The 18,340-nt window shown below is 50.4% G+C and overlaps 1 protein-coding gene across 3 annotated transcripts in view; it reads left to right on the forward strand.

The window, feature by feature from the left end:
* DLGAP4 (DLG associated protein 4) overlaps window positions 1-18,340 on the forward strand; it is a 77,483-nt gene that overhangs the window by 1,946 nt on the left and 57,197 nt on the right. For 2 of the 3 annotated variants that reach the window (XM_006921775.1, XM_006921773.1), the window contains exons 2-5: window positions 1,890-2,131; window positions 4,473-4,587; window positions 7,165-7,215; window positions 10,043-10,283. In XM_006921775.1, coding sequence (XP_006921837.1) covers window positions 1,890-2,131; window positions 4,473-4,587; window positions 7,165-7,215; window positions 10,043-10,283 — 649 coding nt within the window. The remainder of the gene's footprint in view (window positions 1-1,889; window positions 2,132-4,472; window positions 4,588-7,164; window positions 7,216-10,042; window positions 10,284-18,340) is intronic. The other variant, XM_006921774.1, reaches the window with a different exon arrangement.

Here is an 18,340-nt window from a genome sequence, read left to right on the forward strand (position 1 = left end):
ACATTAGATGCATTTGAACCAGATGAACATCAGTCTGACAAAGCCCTGAGTTCTTGTCATTCTATATAAAATTCCAAAGACAGTGAGACTAACGGGAAAAAGGCTTTTTTTCAATAGAAAATGAAATCTAGACGGTGTTTTATATAGTTAAGGCTTTTGTGGCTCTCAGTCCACTTCCTAGTTTAGAAATATCAGTGAGAATGGTATATGACGTGACTTCCTTTCAAAATGGTATGGTTTGGTCTGATCATATGAAAATGCTTCAGAACATCATGAAAGGGTGGCCCTACAGGCCCTGGGATTGTGCTCCTTGCTTGTGGGACAGGAGATGGTGGGCAGGGGCTGGGGTAACAACAGATCTTGAGCAGGGATATACATGGCCACTTTCCCAAGGGACAGGTGGAGGTAGAGAGGATGGAATAGCAAATGGTTTAGGGGGTAGAATGTACAGGCTCTAGTGAGTGGCTGGGTAGTCAGTTGGGGAAGTGGGTTATATAGGAAGGCTAAGGGGAGCCCTTGGGGTGAGAGTCCCAGACACGGACTCTCCCTCAGCTGAGCATTGACCACTGGCAAGACAAGCATCAAGAAGAATGTGATATCAGTGCAGGCATGGTGATCTGGGGAGTGTGCATTTGCACATGGTGAAAAATGGGTATGTTGTATACACTGAATACTGTGTGTACCTGGGCATCCGTGGTGACTTATAGACCTAGTAAGGGTGGCACTCCGTCCGTATACATTGAGGCGAGGACATGGTGAGCTGGGGACGTGTTGAGATGTGTCCACAGTGCAGTGGTGGCTAGCATGTAGGTGAGGAGATGTGTGAGCATGCCGTGTGTTCACATTGTATATACGTTGAGGGGTGCACACATGAAGTGGCTGCTGGGATGTATTCCTGGCGAGGTGGGTGTGTGTGGGAAGGTATGTCTGTTCTCTGAGATATGTGTACAAGGTGAGGCGTGTTCACTCTGCTCAGGCTGAGGTGCGTGTAAGTGCCGAGATGTGCCGACTCATTCATCGCCAGGTGAACATCCACGCTGTGTATATGTCAGCGTGTGTTAAGTGAACAAGAGGTGTAGGCTATGCATGCTGCCCTGGAGCAGCTGGCACAGCCTGGCCTTGGAAGGGCAGGGGAGGTCCCCTCTGCCACCATAACCACTGGGGACTAGGGCTGCCCTCACAGCTGTGACTTCATTTACCCTTATCACAACTCTCTTCCACAGGTGGTGTCCCTGAGGTTCAGATGGGAAAACTGAGCCCCTTTTCTGGTTCACCATGTGGCTGCCCCCGAAAGCCACTCTACTCTCCCTATCTCAGTTTACCCACCTGTGGGATGAGGAATTGTGATTGGCTTGGAGGACCCTGCCCCCATACTGATGTGCCAGGGCTAGGCTGTTGGTGTCAGATCTGGGCCTCAAGCCTGCTGTTCTCATCTATGCAGTGGGATCATAAGCCATCCTCTGAGTTAGCAGAGGAAGTGATGGGAACAGGGTGGCTGCTCAGAAAAGTAGCTGCAGTAGAGGCCTTTGTGATCACACGGCCTGGGCCGTTTTGCTGGGCACCCAGCCTGGGATCCATGGAGAAATCTGAGGCTGGAGAGGGACAGGGGCTTGCTTAAGGCCACATAGTGAAACTGTGGCAGAGTCGGCTCCAGAACCCAGCTATCTTTCCCAGCCCGGGCCTCTGCCTGGCTGCTGGGTGGCTTCAATGGCAGTACCCAGCACAGAAGGCCAAACTCTCTGAGGTGGGGAGTGAGAGTGCTTCAGGACCGGGAGGTCTGACCTAGGTAATGAGCCCGAGGCTGGGCGGCCTGCGGCGGCCAGCGGTGCGCTAGGAACGTGCACTGCCCTACGCGCCACCCTCGTTGAAGCCTGTCCGCCCATTCTCAGGTGCCCGGAGGCGGCGGCGAGTGGAGCACCGCACTGCTGTCCCCGCGCGAGGCGGACACTACGGCGGAGGGTCACATCCCGTGCCGGCGCATGCGCAGCGGCAGCTACATCAAGGCTATGGGCGATGAAGACAGCGACGAGTCCGGCGGCAGCCCAAAGCCCTCGCCCAAGACTGCGGCGCGGCGCCAGAGCTACCTGAGGGCCACGCAGCAGTCGCTGGGGGAGCAGAGCAACCCCCGCAGGTGAGCGCGCAGTCCCGCCCCCTAGAGTCCCGCCCCCAGGCAAGCCCCGCCCCCGGAATCCCTGCTCCAGATGTCTAAGTACCGCCCCAAGAGGTCTCTGGTCACACCTGAGCCCCGCCTCCTAGGAGCCCGCCCACCAGAAGCCCTCTGCTACTTGTGAGCTCTACCTTGAACTGAGCCTCGCGTCTCCCGCCCCCTCCCCACCCCGCAAGAGTCCCGCCCTCAAGTTACCCTGGTCCATTGGAGCTCCGCCCCTTCAGGTGAGCTCCGCCCCTTCAGGTGAGCACAGGACCTCTACCCTGGAAAAGCCTCTTAACTCACATACAAGCCCCGCTCACAGGCAAGCCTTGCCCCCTAGGTGAACCCCTCACAGGTGTGCCCCATCCTTGGGAACGTTGCCTTCCTCCCCTTCCGTCACCCCGGGAGAGCCCAACCCCACAGAAGAACTTTGCCTCAGATCCAGGTGAACCCGCTCCCACAATCCAGTCCCCCTAGGTGAACCCACCTTCAGGTTAGCCCCCTTCCTGAGATCTTCCTCCTTAGATTGGCCCTTGCACTTTAGTGGACTTTGCAGAGCTCTGCCATTTGGCGAACCACCTGGTAACGCCCCACGCGGGTAGAGTGACTGGCCCAGGTAAACCCTGCCCATGGGAGCCACATTCCCAAGTGAGTTCCACTCCCACAGAGCAACTGCCCTGGGCACCCTCTCCTTCAGGTTAGGAGAACCAAGCCCATCACTTGTGCCAGCACTGCCCATGGAAGGTCTGAGTCCCCCCTGCCCAGGCTCCCGTAATTGATACCTGTGACGAACTCCAAGATCGAGGGAGGATCCAGAAGTCAAAAGAAGATAGATAGCCGTCATCTGTCCCATCGCCCTGCCTGGAATTCTACCATTCAAGCCTTAAGACTTGAAAGAATTAATGAAAATAAGAACAAATGAAACATGTGCACAAAAAACACTAATTAAAATGTTAAGAGAGGTGAGGCTTTCACATGCAGAAGTCACCCTGGGGATTAGAACAGAAAGGAATGAGAGGCAAGTTACAGAAAAATCTATTAAATGGGTACAAAACAGGTGAAACTTGGTTTAGGAGATTCAAAGTCCACTGAGGAAGAGAAATAAAAGCAAGTCAGAAACAAACCAAAAAAAACCCTGGAAGAATAACAGGAAACAAGCTTAGGCCTAGTTCTCCAACTACCAGGGGCATGAATCAAGGCTTTATGGAGGAGATAGTTTGGGAGGACTGAGACAGAGGAAAGAGGGTAGGTCAGGTGACAGTAGGACTGAGGCAGGGAGGGGGAAGCCAGGAGTCTCATTGGCTGGGACAGAAGGCAGGGAATGGCCTGCGGGTGGAAATTCAGGACACCAATGGCTAGTCTCAGGTCTGTCCCTCTTTGAGCTTCAGTTTCCCCATCTTTAAGTAAGGGGGCTGAGCTGAATGATCTCTAAGGCCCCTTTTAGGCCTGGGATCCTACAATTCTATGAATGACCAGTGGGCACTGAAGTTGGAGAGATGGTCAGGACCGGGGCAAAGGCCTTGAATGAGGGGAAATCAATAACAATGGTTGTACTAGTAACGGGCGCTCTCTGTTAGTACTTGCTGTATTCTGGGCTCTGCTGCTCCAGTGCATTTTAATCTGCATCACTTAATCCTCCTCATCACAACCCCAGCAGGTAGGCACAGTGTCAGCCCCACTTAATAAGTGAGGAAACTGACACTTAAACAAGGGGCGATGAATTGCCCAGGGTCACCCTGCAAGGAAGTTGGATTCCAATCCAATCCCATCTGTATCAAGAGCCTGAGTTGTTGTCTGCTTGGACCTTATTCCCAAAGCAGAGGTGGGAGGAGGTTCAGGTAGATATGAGAAAGTTTGAAGAGCAGGTGCCATGAGAAGCAGTGAGTCTTTGGGGGCCTGGTGGATGCCACCTGGACATCGTGTTGAAACTGATGCCCTTTGGGCGGCCCCATTCTGAGATCAATGCTATGAGCCTTGACCCACCTCCTCTGTCTAGCTCCTGGAATTGCCCCAGACATGCAAGGGAGGGGGCTATAGAATTGAGCTGGCTTGGTACATCTAGGGTTTGAAATGGTCAAAAGCAAGCTTGTGCTGCCACCTCGTGGCTACAGTAGATATGACAGGCAAGGGCCACCTACACTCTCCAGTCTCAAGCCTCCAAAAGCTGAGAGCTCTCCCTTGCTCATTGTCCCCACCACCACCACTACCTGGATTGACAGTGACTTCCATTTTTCCCTCTGCCACTGAATGACCTTGGCCAGTCTTTTCCCCTCTGGGCCTCAGTTTCCCAGGCTGAGCCCTGTCTGTTCCCCACCCCCACCAGGAGTCTGGACCGCCTGGATTCTGTAGACATGCTGCTGCCCTCCAAGTGTCCGAGCTGGGAGGAAGACTACAACCCCATCAGCGACAGTCTCAACGACTCCAGCTGCATCAGCCAGGTGAGGATGGTGGGCAGCCAGAAGGACACTGGGCTTGGGAGAGCCCCATCACCCACCCTGGAGAAGGACAGACATCCAGGCTCAACCCATGTTGAGTGGTCTGCACCGTGTTTCTATCGAGTCTTTGTTCTCAAAGCTGACCATGTGTATCTCTGCCCCACTGACTGTCTTGTGGCTGGAGAGCAGTCACAAGGCCTGACATTGCATGGCCTAAGCTGATGGTCATGAAGGTAGGGCCACACCTCTGCTGTAGACCCAGGATCCTTGAGGATTGGGAATTGGAGACCTGGGTTTGAGTCTCAGTCTTGTCACTGACAATTGGAACCCAAGACAAGTCACCCCCATCCTGAGCCTCATTTTTCTGACTTACCCCAGGAGAGTGATAATTCCTATTTCAAAGGGTTGTGAAAATTAATGAGACAATGAACATAAAGTGCTCAGCAAAAAGGGTAGCTACGTTTATGGATATCATTGTCATCTTGCTGTGTGACCTCAAGCAAGTTGCTTCTCCCCTCTGGACCAGTAACAGCAATAAGCACACTATGCTACACTTTTAATTCTCTCAACCACCAGCTCCTTGAACCCTCACAGCCACCCCCAAAAGGAGCCTTATTATTTATATCCCCACTTCACAGATGAGGATACTGAGGCTCAAGTGAGGTCACACAGCTAAGAGGAGGCAAAGCTGGGCAGGGATCCAGGGCTGTCAGACTCAGACCCAGACCTGGCCCCCAGCCCCTGCCACATGCATAGGACTTTAGAGTTTGGAAAGGAAGGACCAGCCAAGGCCTGAGGGCTCCCCCCATGGTGTGTATTTGGAGACCAGGCCCAGAGAGGGCAGATACCTACCAGTAGTCACACAGCGAGGCAGCGAGGGCAGCCAGCTGCAGACCCAGCCTTCTCTCTGGGCAGGAACAGGCCCTGTATCCCACTGCGTGCGGCCCCATGGCCCAGGCTAATGGACTGCTTAGAGCTAGAAGGCTTTGGGACCTCACCACTCCATTCTTCCTGGCCTAGCCAAGCCCTCCCCAGGCCCCCACCCTCAGCATTTCATTCCCAACCTCCAAGGAGACTGACTCAGGTGTGGGGAGACGGGTAGAGTACCCCAGCCATGGGACCCTCTGTTCCTGCCACCCTCATCCAAGCCCCACCAATTCTCACCTGAACAGTTGTATTGGCCTCCATGCCTGTCACCTCCAATCTGTTCTCAGCGGCTGGAGGGTGCTTGTAAAAGACTTAAGTCAGATCATGCCACGCCCCGGCTCCAAACCCTCTCATGGCTCCCACCTCACCCAGATGAAAGCCAGAGTCCTTATTCAGACCGGTGAGGTGCTGCCTCCCTCTGGGACATGATCTTGACTTGCCGTCGCTCACCTTGCTCCAACGACATCGGCCTCCTCTGCTCATCACATACTTTATTCCTGCCCCCACATCATTGCATTTGTTGTTTCCTCGCCTAGGAGCACTCTTTTCTCAAATCTTTGCACAGTTGGCTCTTCCCCTCATTTCGGGTCTTGGCTCAAACGTCACCTCCTCAGAGGGGCCTGCCCTATCAGTCTTTCTAAAGGAATCCCCAGGGCTCTGTTCCCTTACCCTGCTTAATTTTCTTGACAGCACTTACTACTATCTGGAATCACATTTGTTTGCTTATTTGCTTGTCTGTCTCGCTCTTAAGACTAGGAGCTTCCTATAGGCTGGGACCTTGCTGTCTTGTTCCCCACAGTGTCCCTAGCACATGGCACAGGGCACATAGGTATTTGTCGAATGGACGGCTTCTCGCCCTATCTCTCCCATCCTACCCGTTCTCTTGTCTCCCAGTCTCCCTGCCTACATCTGTCTCCCTCTGTTTTCCTCTCCCTTCATTCACATTTTTCTCTAACTCTAGTGTCTCATCTCCATGTTTCTTTCTGGGTCTGTCTGTTTCTCTCTCATCCTCATCTTCATCCCCTGCCTGGCCCTGGCACCTGGAACACTTTTGTCCTTTGGCTACACAAAAAGGCACATGGTATCAGCCAGGCTGGGTACCACTACTCCCTGCCCAGCTCTAGCTCTGTCCTAGCCCAGGGTCCTTTGAACCCCCAAACCCTCACCCCAGAAGCTTGAGTGATCTGAGCTATATATGTGGCCCCAAATTCAGAGAGGTCTCAGCTCTAGCTGTGTCTCTGAGGCTTCAACTCCTGCCAGAAGAAGCCATCCTCCCAGCAGGCATTGGACTATATAGGCCGTGGCCAAGGAAGAGAAGGTTCTAGGGCTCTGTCCCTAATCCATAGATCCTGAGGGGCTGTCGCCTAGGTGAGAGGCAGCAGATAGGGCATCCATGGACCCAGGGACCAGACCAAGAGAAAGAGTTGTAAACAGCAAATTACAAGTCCTCAGCAACACCCAGCCCCAGAAGGAGTGAGCCTCCTATCTCTAGAGGAAGCCAAGTGAGACCTCCTAGCACCTGGGCCTCAGCCAGTAAGAGGAAAAGATTAAACCAGCCAGCCACAAGTTCTCTTGCAGCCAAGCCTGAATATCCCACCTACTCCAGCCCCCAGTCTTGGTCTCCCCATAACCCTCCCCCTCTCTTTCCTGCAGATTTTTGGACAGGCCTCCCTGATCCCCCAGTTGTTTGGCCATGAGCAGCAGGTCAGTATGTTTGCCATTCTCTTGTACCCCAATCCCAGAGACCAAGGCTGGGTCTTAGGCCTGGCATCTAGGTGGTTTTAGCTCCCGGCCTGGGCAGGTAAAAGCAGAGCCAGCACCAGGAAAGCCACCACCAGTGAGGGTGGAGTCCAGGCTCATGTTGGTACCCCTATCACTTTACTTCTTCTCTATGCCTCAGTTTCTTCTCAAAGATGGAAAATAATAAGCTAGGTTCTGTGGATGGGGTGAGAAAGAACCCCAGGCTAAGGGAAGGCGTTCCCTGAGAGTCTTCTGGCTTTCTCCCTCCTCACCTCCCCCAAAGCCTGGGACAGGCCTGGGGAGACTGTTTTATATGGACAGGCTGGAAGCTGGTGGTATTGACCTCCATGTCCCAGCCCCGAGATCCCCTGATTCTTCTTTTTGGGACTCCAATAAGACTTTAATTGATGTTGGAGCATTTAAACGAATGCAGAGACTTCTCAAGTTTACAAAAGTTGATGGAGGCGGTGCCAGTTCTGACACTGTCCAGCTGCCCTAAGGGTGTCCCCCTCCCACACATACTCATCCTACCCCTGAAAGTGGCTCTCTCCTCCCTCCCAGGTTCCAGCCCCAAGACCAGAAAGTGGAGCAGGAAAGGTGCTCTGAGCTCAACTCCTTATTGTGGCCAGGAGTGGCCAAGGACTTGTCTAAAGCCACGTGTCCTGCAGGGACAAAATGAAATAGGACTGGGCTCACATTTCCTGATGCCAGATGTGGGTGCCTTATGTGTCCTCCACTCCCACATCACAGTTCCTCTTGAACACATTATTCCAAAAGGTCTTTGGGGAGCCCACAGTGGACCAGGCAACCTCTATTTCCTCTAACTTCAACAGCTTTGTGGTAAGGTTGTAATGCGTTCGCATACCAACCCCCAGGGCAGTTCCCCACACACAGCGTGTCCTCAGTGATACACATACCAGCAGCACTGCCCAGCTGACCTCTCCCCACTACCCCCACCCTGCCAGAGCTTGGGAGCATCTTAACCAACATTTACAATCTTTGCTCTCAGCCATGGGGCTGCCTGTAATACTAGGTACAGGTTACAGGTGCTTACTCTCCCCAATACTATTCTAAGCACATCATATGAATTATTTAATCTTGACAAAAGTCCTATATAATTTGATCTATAGCCACTATCTTATAGATAGGGAAACAGGGGCATAGAAAAGTTAAGTGACTAGACCCTGACAGTCTAGTTCCAGAGCTGTGCTGTTACTGTATAATCTCAAAGCAAGATGTCATTGCCCTTGGCAGTCACAAGGGCCTCTCAGCATACTTCAGGTTGCAGCTTTGGAGGATAACCACCTATCTCTTTAATATCCGCTCCCAGTGAATTTGAATCTGCCACACAGACTGTTAATTTATCAGCACAGTCCAAGAGAACTTTCTGCAGTGATAGAAATGTTTTGTAATCCATGCTGTCCAATAAGGTAGCATGAGCAGGTGAAATGTGACTAAGGAAATGACTTTTGTATTTAATTTTAATTAATTTAAACCTGAATAGCCACACATAGTTAGTTGCTACCATATTGGACAGCACAGATTTAGACCTTTCCAAACATATGCTCCAAATTGGGTCATGCTCCATCTAGCCATTTTACCTGATGGATGCAGTGTCAGACAAGTACACAGGCATTTCATTTCATTTAGATAAGGAAACACTGACCCAGAGGATAATGATGGCGCGTGGTCACACAGCCCGGCCAAGAGGACAGCTGGCCCCCGGCCCAGCCTCATCTTTTCCTCCACACGGTGCTCAATCAATTTCCCTATAGCCCAGCCCTCCCCAGGACATCCACCCAGTGTCTATCTTTGGCCAGCTGAGTCAGCTTATACTCTGTGATCCCCAGTTACCAACATGGCCTGAGACGTGGGTCAGACAGACCCTTCAAAAACCCCTGGAGAGTGTATGTATTATGGTGAGGCCCCTCTATGTTCACACCCCCAGCTGCAGATTTGTAGGATCTTGAATGGAGGGATATTAGAAGCCATCTAGATGAGGATGAACTAGATATGAGATGGCAAATAGCAGACATGTTGTCATTCTCTATACTGCCCATGGCAGGCATCACTTAATCAATCCTCACTGCCACTACCCTCATTCCAGTCTTATCTTCTCTCACCAGACTCTTGCATCAGCTTCATTTCTGGCCTCTGCCTTCATCCCAGACCCCCTCCCCAACATCCACTCTGTATACCAGGGCTAGATTAATCTCCCTTAAATATCCATTTGGAATGTTGAGTCTACCACTTACAGAGTACTCCTGGCAAGAGTCTTCCCCTTACTGCACATGGCATGAATCATCTAAATCTTGACAACAGTCCTATAAAATTTGGTCTATAACTAGCCCCCATTTTATAGATGGTAAATATCTATAAATTATAAAATAGTAAATCTCTAGCATACCTACTGCCACCCATCATTCCAACATTCAGGGCAGACATTACTAATTGATTAGAACCTTCTTTCTCACTGAATTCAAATGTAACTTAAAAATCTACTATCAATCCATCAGTGCGGACACATAAGAAAAATCTAGTTAATAGCCTAGAAACCATCCGTAATTGTTTTTCCTCCATTGTAGAGATGAGGAAAGTGAAGCCCAGAAAGGTGAGAGGGGCTGTGTGTTTCTTAAGGGCGCCATCGCTCATCCCATACTGAGTGAGGCGCGGGTGGGGGCTGAATTGCGGCCCCATAGACTCGACAGCCCTGTAGCTGAGACGACTCCCAAGTTTCCGGCCCTCCAGGATGGGTAAAGCTGGCTCCTGATGCCTGCCTTTGCCTGGACAGGTACGCGAGGCCGACCTCAGCGACCAGTATGAGGCGGCCTGCGAGTCCGCCTGCAGCGAAGCGGAGTCGGCAGCGGCGGAGGCACTTGACTTGCCGCTGCCGAGCTACTTCCGCTCCCGCAGCCACAGCTACCTGCGTGCGATCCAGGCGGGCTGCTCGCAGGAGGAGGACAGTGTGTCCCTGCAGTCCCTCTCCCCACCGGCCAGCACCAGTAGCCTCAGCAACAGTCGCACGCTTCCGAGTGAGTACCTCAGTGAGTGGGGTTTTTGTTTTGTTTGGCGGGGGGCGGGGAGGGAGCCCGGGCAGCCAATGAGAAACGCTGGGGAGGAATCCATGGTGGACTGACCGCTCCTTGGGGCTGAACTTTCCACCAACTAGCGAACTGGAGCCCAAATGAGGGGGCGGGGGGGCGGTCACAGCGGCAGACTCCAGCACTGGTGGCCCGGATGAGGGAGAAGGCTCCAGCTTGTGCAATAGTACTTCGTTGCCTCTTATTGTCCAGACTCTGGCTCAGAGCAGCCCCCTGCTGGTAGGCAGGGCTCACTGAAGCCCAACCTACCTGTTTGGATTAATTCGGGTAGGCAAATCTGTGGGGAAGGTGGGAACCTGCAGGGAAAGCAAAGACTGCTGGGAGTGGATAGGGTCTGCATTGAGCCTTCTCAAAGGAGTGAGTTTGCAGGTTTCTCTCACATTCACAATCAGGGACAAACTACTCTTCCTGATACTTGCTCTAGATCCTCTTAAAATAACTCATGTAGGATCGGAGAGCAAAAAGGACCCTGTGTCACAGAACAAGCCATGAAAATCAAGAAAATCAAGACCAGGGAAAATCATAGCACAATTTCCGGTCTAGTAGAGAGAGCTTTGAGCTTATTATGGCTAGCTGGTTCTCCTTCATGAGCCTCAGTTTCCTCATCAATAAACAAATTGAGGCATAAGCCAGACCTCAAGGGACACTGGGGGGGATGAAATTAGACTGGGCATAGGAAGTGTTTAGCAGGGCCTTGCACAAGGTAAGAGCTGACAAGTGGTAGCTATTACCACTTGTTACAGACTTGACTTTGAGCTTCCTAACAATTGAAGGTAATAATGAACCTGAATCCTGTGGATAGTCTATACACAGGAAACCAGCTTATTGACAATAAACTGGTGTTTTCAGGAGATAGAGCAAGAAACCACTTTGTTTCACTACTGCCTTCAAACCCTGAGTGATATCTGGGCAGATCACTGAGCTTTTCCAATCACTTTTAGACCTTAAGGAACAGTCTCGTTTTCAGGTGTGAAAGAGTCCAGTCTGGTTTCATTTCAAAACTTCAGTCTTGTATGCCTCAAATCTCATGCACCAGCAGCTAGGGCTTGACTGAGGCTGGGTGTGCTGGTCAGTGTTTTCTGTTCCTTGTTTGGCAGTGGAAGGACCACCTGGTGGTCCAGGAGGGGGGGGGGAAGGTATCTACTGGGGGTATTGTCTGTCATCAGGACTTTCTGTATGACAGATGCCACATGTTGGTTCCTTCTCCTAGGTGGTGCTTTTAGAGTTTCTCCTACCCTGCAGGGCCTGCATGGTGCCTTCTTTCTTAGCATCACGGGCAATCTCTGTCTAGCCTATTGCTTCTTATTCCCCCTCAGCTCCATACTATGTTCCCCTCTTTCCCATTCAGCTTCTTTTTGCTAAGGGACCTGGCCCTGCCAGGCAGGTATCTTGGGCAGAATTCTCTGCAGACAACTCCAGCCCTACTTTCTTCCTCGGCTCCCATTTAATCTGTGTGAAATGAGGCCTTTGCCTTGTGGCACTCTGAAATTATGGGCTAGTCTGCTACAGCCTTCCTTCTAGACCTGCTGTCACACACAGGCAATCCAGCAATTTTCTTCAAATAAACTTTCATTCACCAGTCTCTCCCAACCCCAGTCACTCATGAATGGGCTGAGGATGGGTGATGAGCTGCATGCTTCAGAACTGTCTGGGTCCCTGTATTGGCCAGCTATTGCTAGAGTAGTGCAAACAAGCACAAAATTGATATAACACAACAGTAAACATTTATTTTTTTGCTTCCAAGTTTGTGGATCAACTGAGACAGCTCTGCTCCACAAGTCTCTCATCTTCCTCCTGGGACCGATGGGTCCTCCTGGGATCAGTGGGCTAGCCAGGGCATGTTCTTCTCATGGTGATGACAGAAGCACAAAAGAGCAAGCCTAACTACATAGTACATCAAGGCCCCTGCTTGCATAATATCTGCTAAAATTCTATTGGTTAATGCAAGTCATATGACTGAGCTCAAAGACAAGGGATGGAGATATATCTTCCCACCTTTGCGTCAGAAACTGTATATATGGCAAAGGGTATGGATACAGGGAGTTAAGAATCAGAGTCAGTAATTCAATCCACAGTCCACTCTCGGCCACATTTATTCAGAAAATATACTTATCCTCAAGACCCTCCAAAGTCTCATCCAGTCACAACATCATTTCATGATCTATGTCAGATCTGGCTGTGACTCCTCTTGATTGACCTAAAATCTAAACAGAAAGTTGTCTACCTCCCACCCCCAACTCCCCACACATCCAGCATATAATGGTGAAATAGGGACAGGATGACTGCAGTTCCCACTTCTGTTTAGAAAGAGGGAGAAGGATTCAGAGACTTAATGATCAATGGCAATTCTAAAGTCCTGCTGGGCAAATATTGTAGGATAGGGAATGTTCCTTGATTAGGTCCAAACACAACCTCCCTGGGGGTTGACTCCCTAATCCATTGTTCTTACAGCTGTTAGCTCTCCTCTCTGAAAATCTTTATTTTTCTATTCAATAGCTTTTTTGACCACTTTTGAAGAGAGCGCTGAAGAATATGCCCTTTGGGCAACTGAATAGCTTTCTTAGCCTGTTTCATCCCTGAAAAGACTTAGGGACCCAGATGTCTTTTTACATCTTGAATGGTCTCAGTCCTTTTAGCCTAAGGTGATCACAGTTTTTTGGCCACTGTACTTACCTCAAACATTTTATGGGTTTTCTATGTATTTGATTCCTCTTAACTCCATGTACCGAAAGCCACACCCACAATTAGTTTTGAATCATGCCAGTCTCTCTAGACTCAATTATGACTACTTTGGGTATATTAGCCTCCTGTGAGGCCAAGGCCTATAAGCCCTTTTGAGCAGCTGAGAGTGTCTCCTAGATAGAAACTTATTTTAGAGTATTAATAAAAGATGTTACAACCACACCCTTGATTTGATCTGGTCCACATGCTGTATCTTAACTAGCCATGACCTTGGTTTGATCTTTGTTCTTGGTTTGATCTGTATCTTAATTTGAGAATGATTTATTAGCAAGAGAGGATGGAGTTGACAGATTTTCCAATTCAGCAAGTTCTGGGCCCTCCATATTCCCTCTAAACACTCTCTGCCCTATGACACCCCTTATTTCCTTTATGAGTTATCTTTTTTGGAAATCCTTATCGAATGCAACATAAAGGAGTCAGCTTTTGCTTTCAACATTTTGTCTGGAAACTATCTTACTTAAACCCATGTGCTCTCTTCAAGTTACCGTAGAGTGCCAGTTTTACCATGTGTTTCATCTCTACATCATATGGGTCACCTTTTTTCAAGCCTTCTATCACATTTTACCAACTGCTCACCACTTGATCCCAGAGCCAGTGCTGCATATTTTTGTTGCTAACACACCCCTCTCTTGGTACCAATTTCTATATCCATCAGCTATTAACACAATAAGACATATAACAAACAAGCACATAATTTCAGTGGCACAAATAATACATGTTTGTTCTCATTCACAAATATTCAAGTCGGCTGGTTCTGCTCTGCATGTCCTACATCCTCCTGGAACCAAAGAGTGCTCCTAGAGTCACTGCCCTAGCCAGGGCATGCTCTTCTCATGGTGGGGGCAGAAGTACAAGAGGGCAAACCCCACTTTGCAAGCACATTTCAACCCTGGTTCACATCTGCTCACATTTTGTTGGTCAAAGTAACTCACATGAGTGAGTCCAAGGCCAAGGTCCAGGGAAATTCACTCCACCTTTTGCAGGAAAAGCTGCAGTTACACAGCAAAGAGTGTGAATTCAAGGAATGACTGGGAATTGAGGCCAAAAATGCAATTAATCACAGCCTTCCCCCCCCCCACCCTCCATCCTGCATGGATGATCCAGCATCTGGCTTAAATGTAGGGATGTCAGCCTTCAATCATTCTCAGTTGGGGCTTTAGCCCAAACCAAAACGCTCAAGAAATTACCATGTAGAAACCTCCTACACCTACCCAGACATGTGTGCATATGCATCTGCTTATAAAATTTTGCACCTTTACACCTATGAGATATGAAAACATACATAAAAACATATGCACATGGATATTCTCATATATATACATCACGTCTATATACACTTATATATGTACCCACATACGTGTACCTCCTTTAAGGCTCATACCAGTTCCACATCTATGAGGAAATTGTGCCTGTAACAGATTGAAGCCACTAAGAAATTTCACCACCACGCTCCCCACGCTTCCCTGGTCAGCCTTCTCTCCAGGTCTCCACAGTGATCTCTACAAACTTGCTTCTCTCTCTTCTACCCTCTGATCCCCTCATGCTCATAAACTCACCTACCTCGTGAGGAAAACCAAAACCACCAGATTTTCAAGCCTGTGCCCAGAACTGCAGCTGGTCCATACAGTACCTTTGTGTTGGGTTAGGAAAGTGTGCTCCCTCCTCCAAGACAGTTAACTGCCATTTCTTGAAAAACTGTTATAATGTACAATTTTTATTAGAATAATGTCTTTTACTACCATCTGCCAGTATATAATTCAATTATGTCTTTGTCATGAACAGCATACCGCCCCCCCATATGTGGTATCCTTAATCAGTGTAAAACTTGCACAACCGTATATGCAATCCTGCCCATAGTCACCTCCCTCTGTGTAGACACACACCAGTATACAGGCACATCCTCACTCAGCCACTGTCTCCCTGTCTCCCTGCTCAGAAGGCTGCCTGCTCTCATCAGCATCTATCTCCAAAAAGTGAGCAATCTGCCCCCCACCACTACTACCTAGGGCTGTTCTGAGCCCCCAAGTTACTTAGAGGTATGAAAGCTCTTTGTCACTCTCATATGGGCACATATGCAGGCTGGCAGGTAGATGTCGCGGGCGGTTATTGAGGCAGTGAGAGCCTGGGCTGGGCGGGCCTCTCTGGAGTGGCCATGGGCAGGGCATGGAGTGCTTACCCACCTACTCAGATCTGGCCAGCTTCCCAGCTGACAGTGCTGCCAGCGCTGCCAGCAGCCACCCCCTCTTTAAGCTCTGGCAGGTGACTGGCAGGCTGGATCTGCTCCAGCTGGGATGGTGGGGGAAGCAGCAGTTTTGCTGCATATACATGCCCCTCCTCAGCCAAAAGATCTACCTGGAAGGGATCAAGGGGGTGCCATCACCCCTCAGTCTCCCTGTCTTGCCTCCTTTCTCTCTGCTTCTGAGAAAGAAGAAAGAACAAAGCGCTCCCTCCCTCTCCCTCCCTTCTCTTCCTCTGGCCATCTCCCATTAGTGCTCATTTTCCTCTCCTTCCTCCCTTTCTCCATCCCTTTCTTCCAGCTTCCCCTCCCCTCCCTCTATCGTGCTCCCCACCATCTTAGCCTTCCGTCTGTCTCTCTCAGCCCTGTTTCTCCCCCCACCCTCTATCCTTTTCTTCCCTCACAGTTTCTGGCTTTCCCCCCTCCCCAACCTCCCTTTCTATGTCTCTCCCACTCTCTCTGAATCACAAAGGAGGCTGTGACATCACTCCAAGCGTGTTGGTGGTAGGCTGCTGGGTAGCATCCCTGCTCCTGCCAACTGCATTGTCTGCACCTGCGCTTGTGTACACATGCATACACACATACACACACACACACACACAGAGAGGTACACACACTTGGGGGCACTCCGTGGCTGTGCTTGAGGCTCTAGGGTGAGCTGGGTGTTCCCGGCTTGGAAAACACCCTTGCTCAGGGGCTGTGAGTTCTAGTTTTAGCTCTGCTATGTCATTTTGGGAGGGTCCCAGCCCCTTCCTGTGGTTGTGTACACATGCATACACACATACACACGCACACGCACACAGAGAGGTACACACACTTGGGGGCACTCCGTGGCTGTGCTTGAGGCTCTAGGGTGAGCTGGGTGTTCCCGGCTTGGAAAACACCCTTGCTCAGGGGCTGTGAGTTCTAGTTTTAGCTCTGCTATGTCATTTTGGGAGGGTCCCAGCCCCTTCCTGTGCTTCAGATTCTCCATCTATGTCGTGAGGCTTGGGTTTGGGGACCCTTAAACACCTCCTGAGTCACAGAGTGCTCTTTCTTCCCTTCTTCATCCCCTCTCCCAGAACTCTACCAGTTCCTTCTCTGATTCACTCCCCCTTCATAGACTCAGAAGGGAGGCTGACAAAATTCCAGTAAGCAGTCAACCCACTAGTCACCCTTTTTCTCAAGTCCTCTCCCAGGCCTAGCCCTCCACAATCTCTGGTGATTCACCACTGGACAGAAGGCAGCTTTACTCCCTTGATTCCACCAGGCCTTGGACCAGGATGCTGCTGCTTGAGTGCCCACTGTATGCTCAGGGCACGGATTATCAATCTTCTCAATCTCATTTTGAGGCAGACCCACTGATCCTTCTGGCAGAAATAGTGATTGGGTTTGAGAACTGGTGAGCAGGCCAGGAACCCCAGGATTGAGACACTTGAACAAAAGCCATTCCAACTTCAGGGGCAGAGAAATCATTCCAAAAGAGGAAAGACTAAGATGCTTAAATCTCCCCCTGGAGGCCTTACAGTGTGGTGGTTAAGGACATGAGCCTTGCAATCAGACAGCCCTTTTACTGAGCAGATGTTTACTGATCGCCTACAATGGGCTAGGCTTAGGCTGTGCTCTAGGCACCAGGCACATCCATGAGCAAAACAGAAAACCCTGCCTTCTTGGAGAATACATCGGGGGCTGGAGTGGGGGTGGGGTTGGGAGAGCAACAAAACAATAAGCATAAATAAATAAGTATATGGTTTACTGGAAAGTAGCTCAGGGTAAGGGGGCCTGGGAGTGCAGGTAGGGTGAGGGGAGGGGTATTGCAACATAAACAGAGTAGCTAGGCTAGAACTCATTGAGAAAGATGTTTGAGCCAAGACTTGGAGGAAGTGAGAGAACCAACTGTGCTGGGGAAGTACTGCCAGACCGGGAGAGGAGTGGTACAAAGGCAATGAAGTCGGAGGGCACCTGGTGTCTTGGAAGGAGCAGGGGCTGGGTCAGAGCAAGAGGCAGGCTCCTGTGTAGGGGCTTCCTGAATTTTTCGAAGTAAATCAATCTAAAGGTAAACACTAAGTGAATAGTACAGGCGTAGCATAGTACTGTGAGTGGAACGTAGTAAGCTAATATTTTCAGAATCCAGGACTGTGCCTGGCATCAAAACAACCCAATAACCCTCAGTTGCTTGTTATTATTATGCCTTTACATAAAAATCGCAACAGTGATGTCAGAAACAGTGTATCTTCTTCGTTGATTCTTTTCTCCATTTTACATTTGGAAAAAGAGATACACAGAGAAGGAAAGGGATTTGGGTAGGCCATCCATCAAGGCCGGTTGGGCAACAGGAGCTGTATCTGTGGATGGCAGACTTATTGTAGGCGCTGCCTGGAGGGAATGAAACCGCAAGGAAACGACTCTGGACCGGGGTGACTCGGAAAGAAGCTTGGAACTGGGAAGGCCATGAGGCTAGAAGGATTTATGGATTTAGGCAGCACTTACTGCACTTGCCCTCCAGGGCACCGTGGTTGTGCTGGTTTTATTTTGCCAAGGAGGGTTATATGAACTCAGGAAGGCTGAATGAGCATCCAAGGTCACACAGCCCTCTAGAGGCTGAGCCGGGATTCGAACCCAACCTGGAGGACTCCGGATGAGGACAGCAAAGTGAAGATGGAGCTGCGGGGACTAGAAACACATAGGACATAGAGTCAGTGGTACCTAAGGTCTAATTTGATAGTACAGGGATGAAAAGACCACCCTAGACTGCTTGCTCTGAGCCTCGGTCTCCCCCATTAGTGGCGAGGTGTTGGAACCGAAAACGAGCGAACTCTCCCTGTCTGCTTCCCGCATAGAGCATGCGTCCGGTTCCAGCTGGAACCGGTTTGCCGGGATGGCTTGAGGGGCGGAGCCCCCCGTGCTCAGGCATGCGCGTGCCGACGTGGGCGCGCACTCCCTCACGGTCGGTCGACCAGAGCCGGACTGAGCGCCCAGCGCGCTTGCGCACCAGCTCAGCCCCGCGCGCGCAACAGGCCACGTGCCGAGC

Source organism: Pteropus alecto, unplaced genomic scaffold (assembly GCF_000325575.1).
Source record: "Pteropus alecto unplaced genomic scaffold, ASM32557v1 scaffold45, whole genome shotgun sequence".
Lineage (NCBI taxonomy): Eukaryota > Metazoa > Chordata > Mammalia > Chiroptera > Pteropodidae > Pteropus > Pteropus alecto.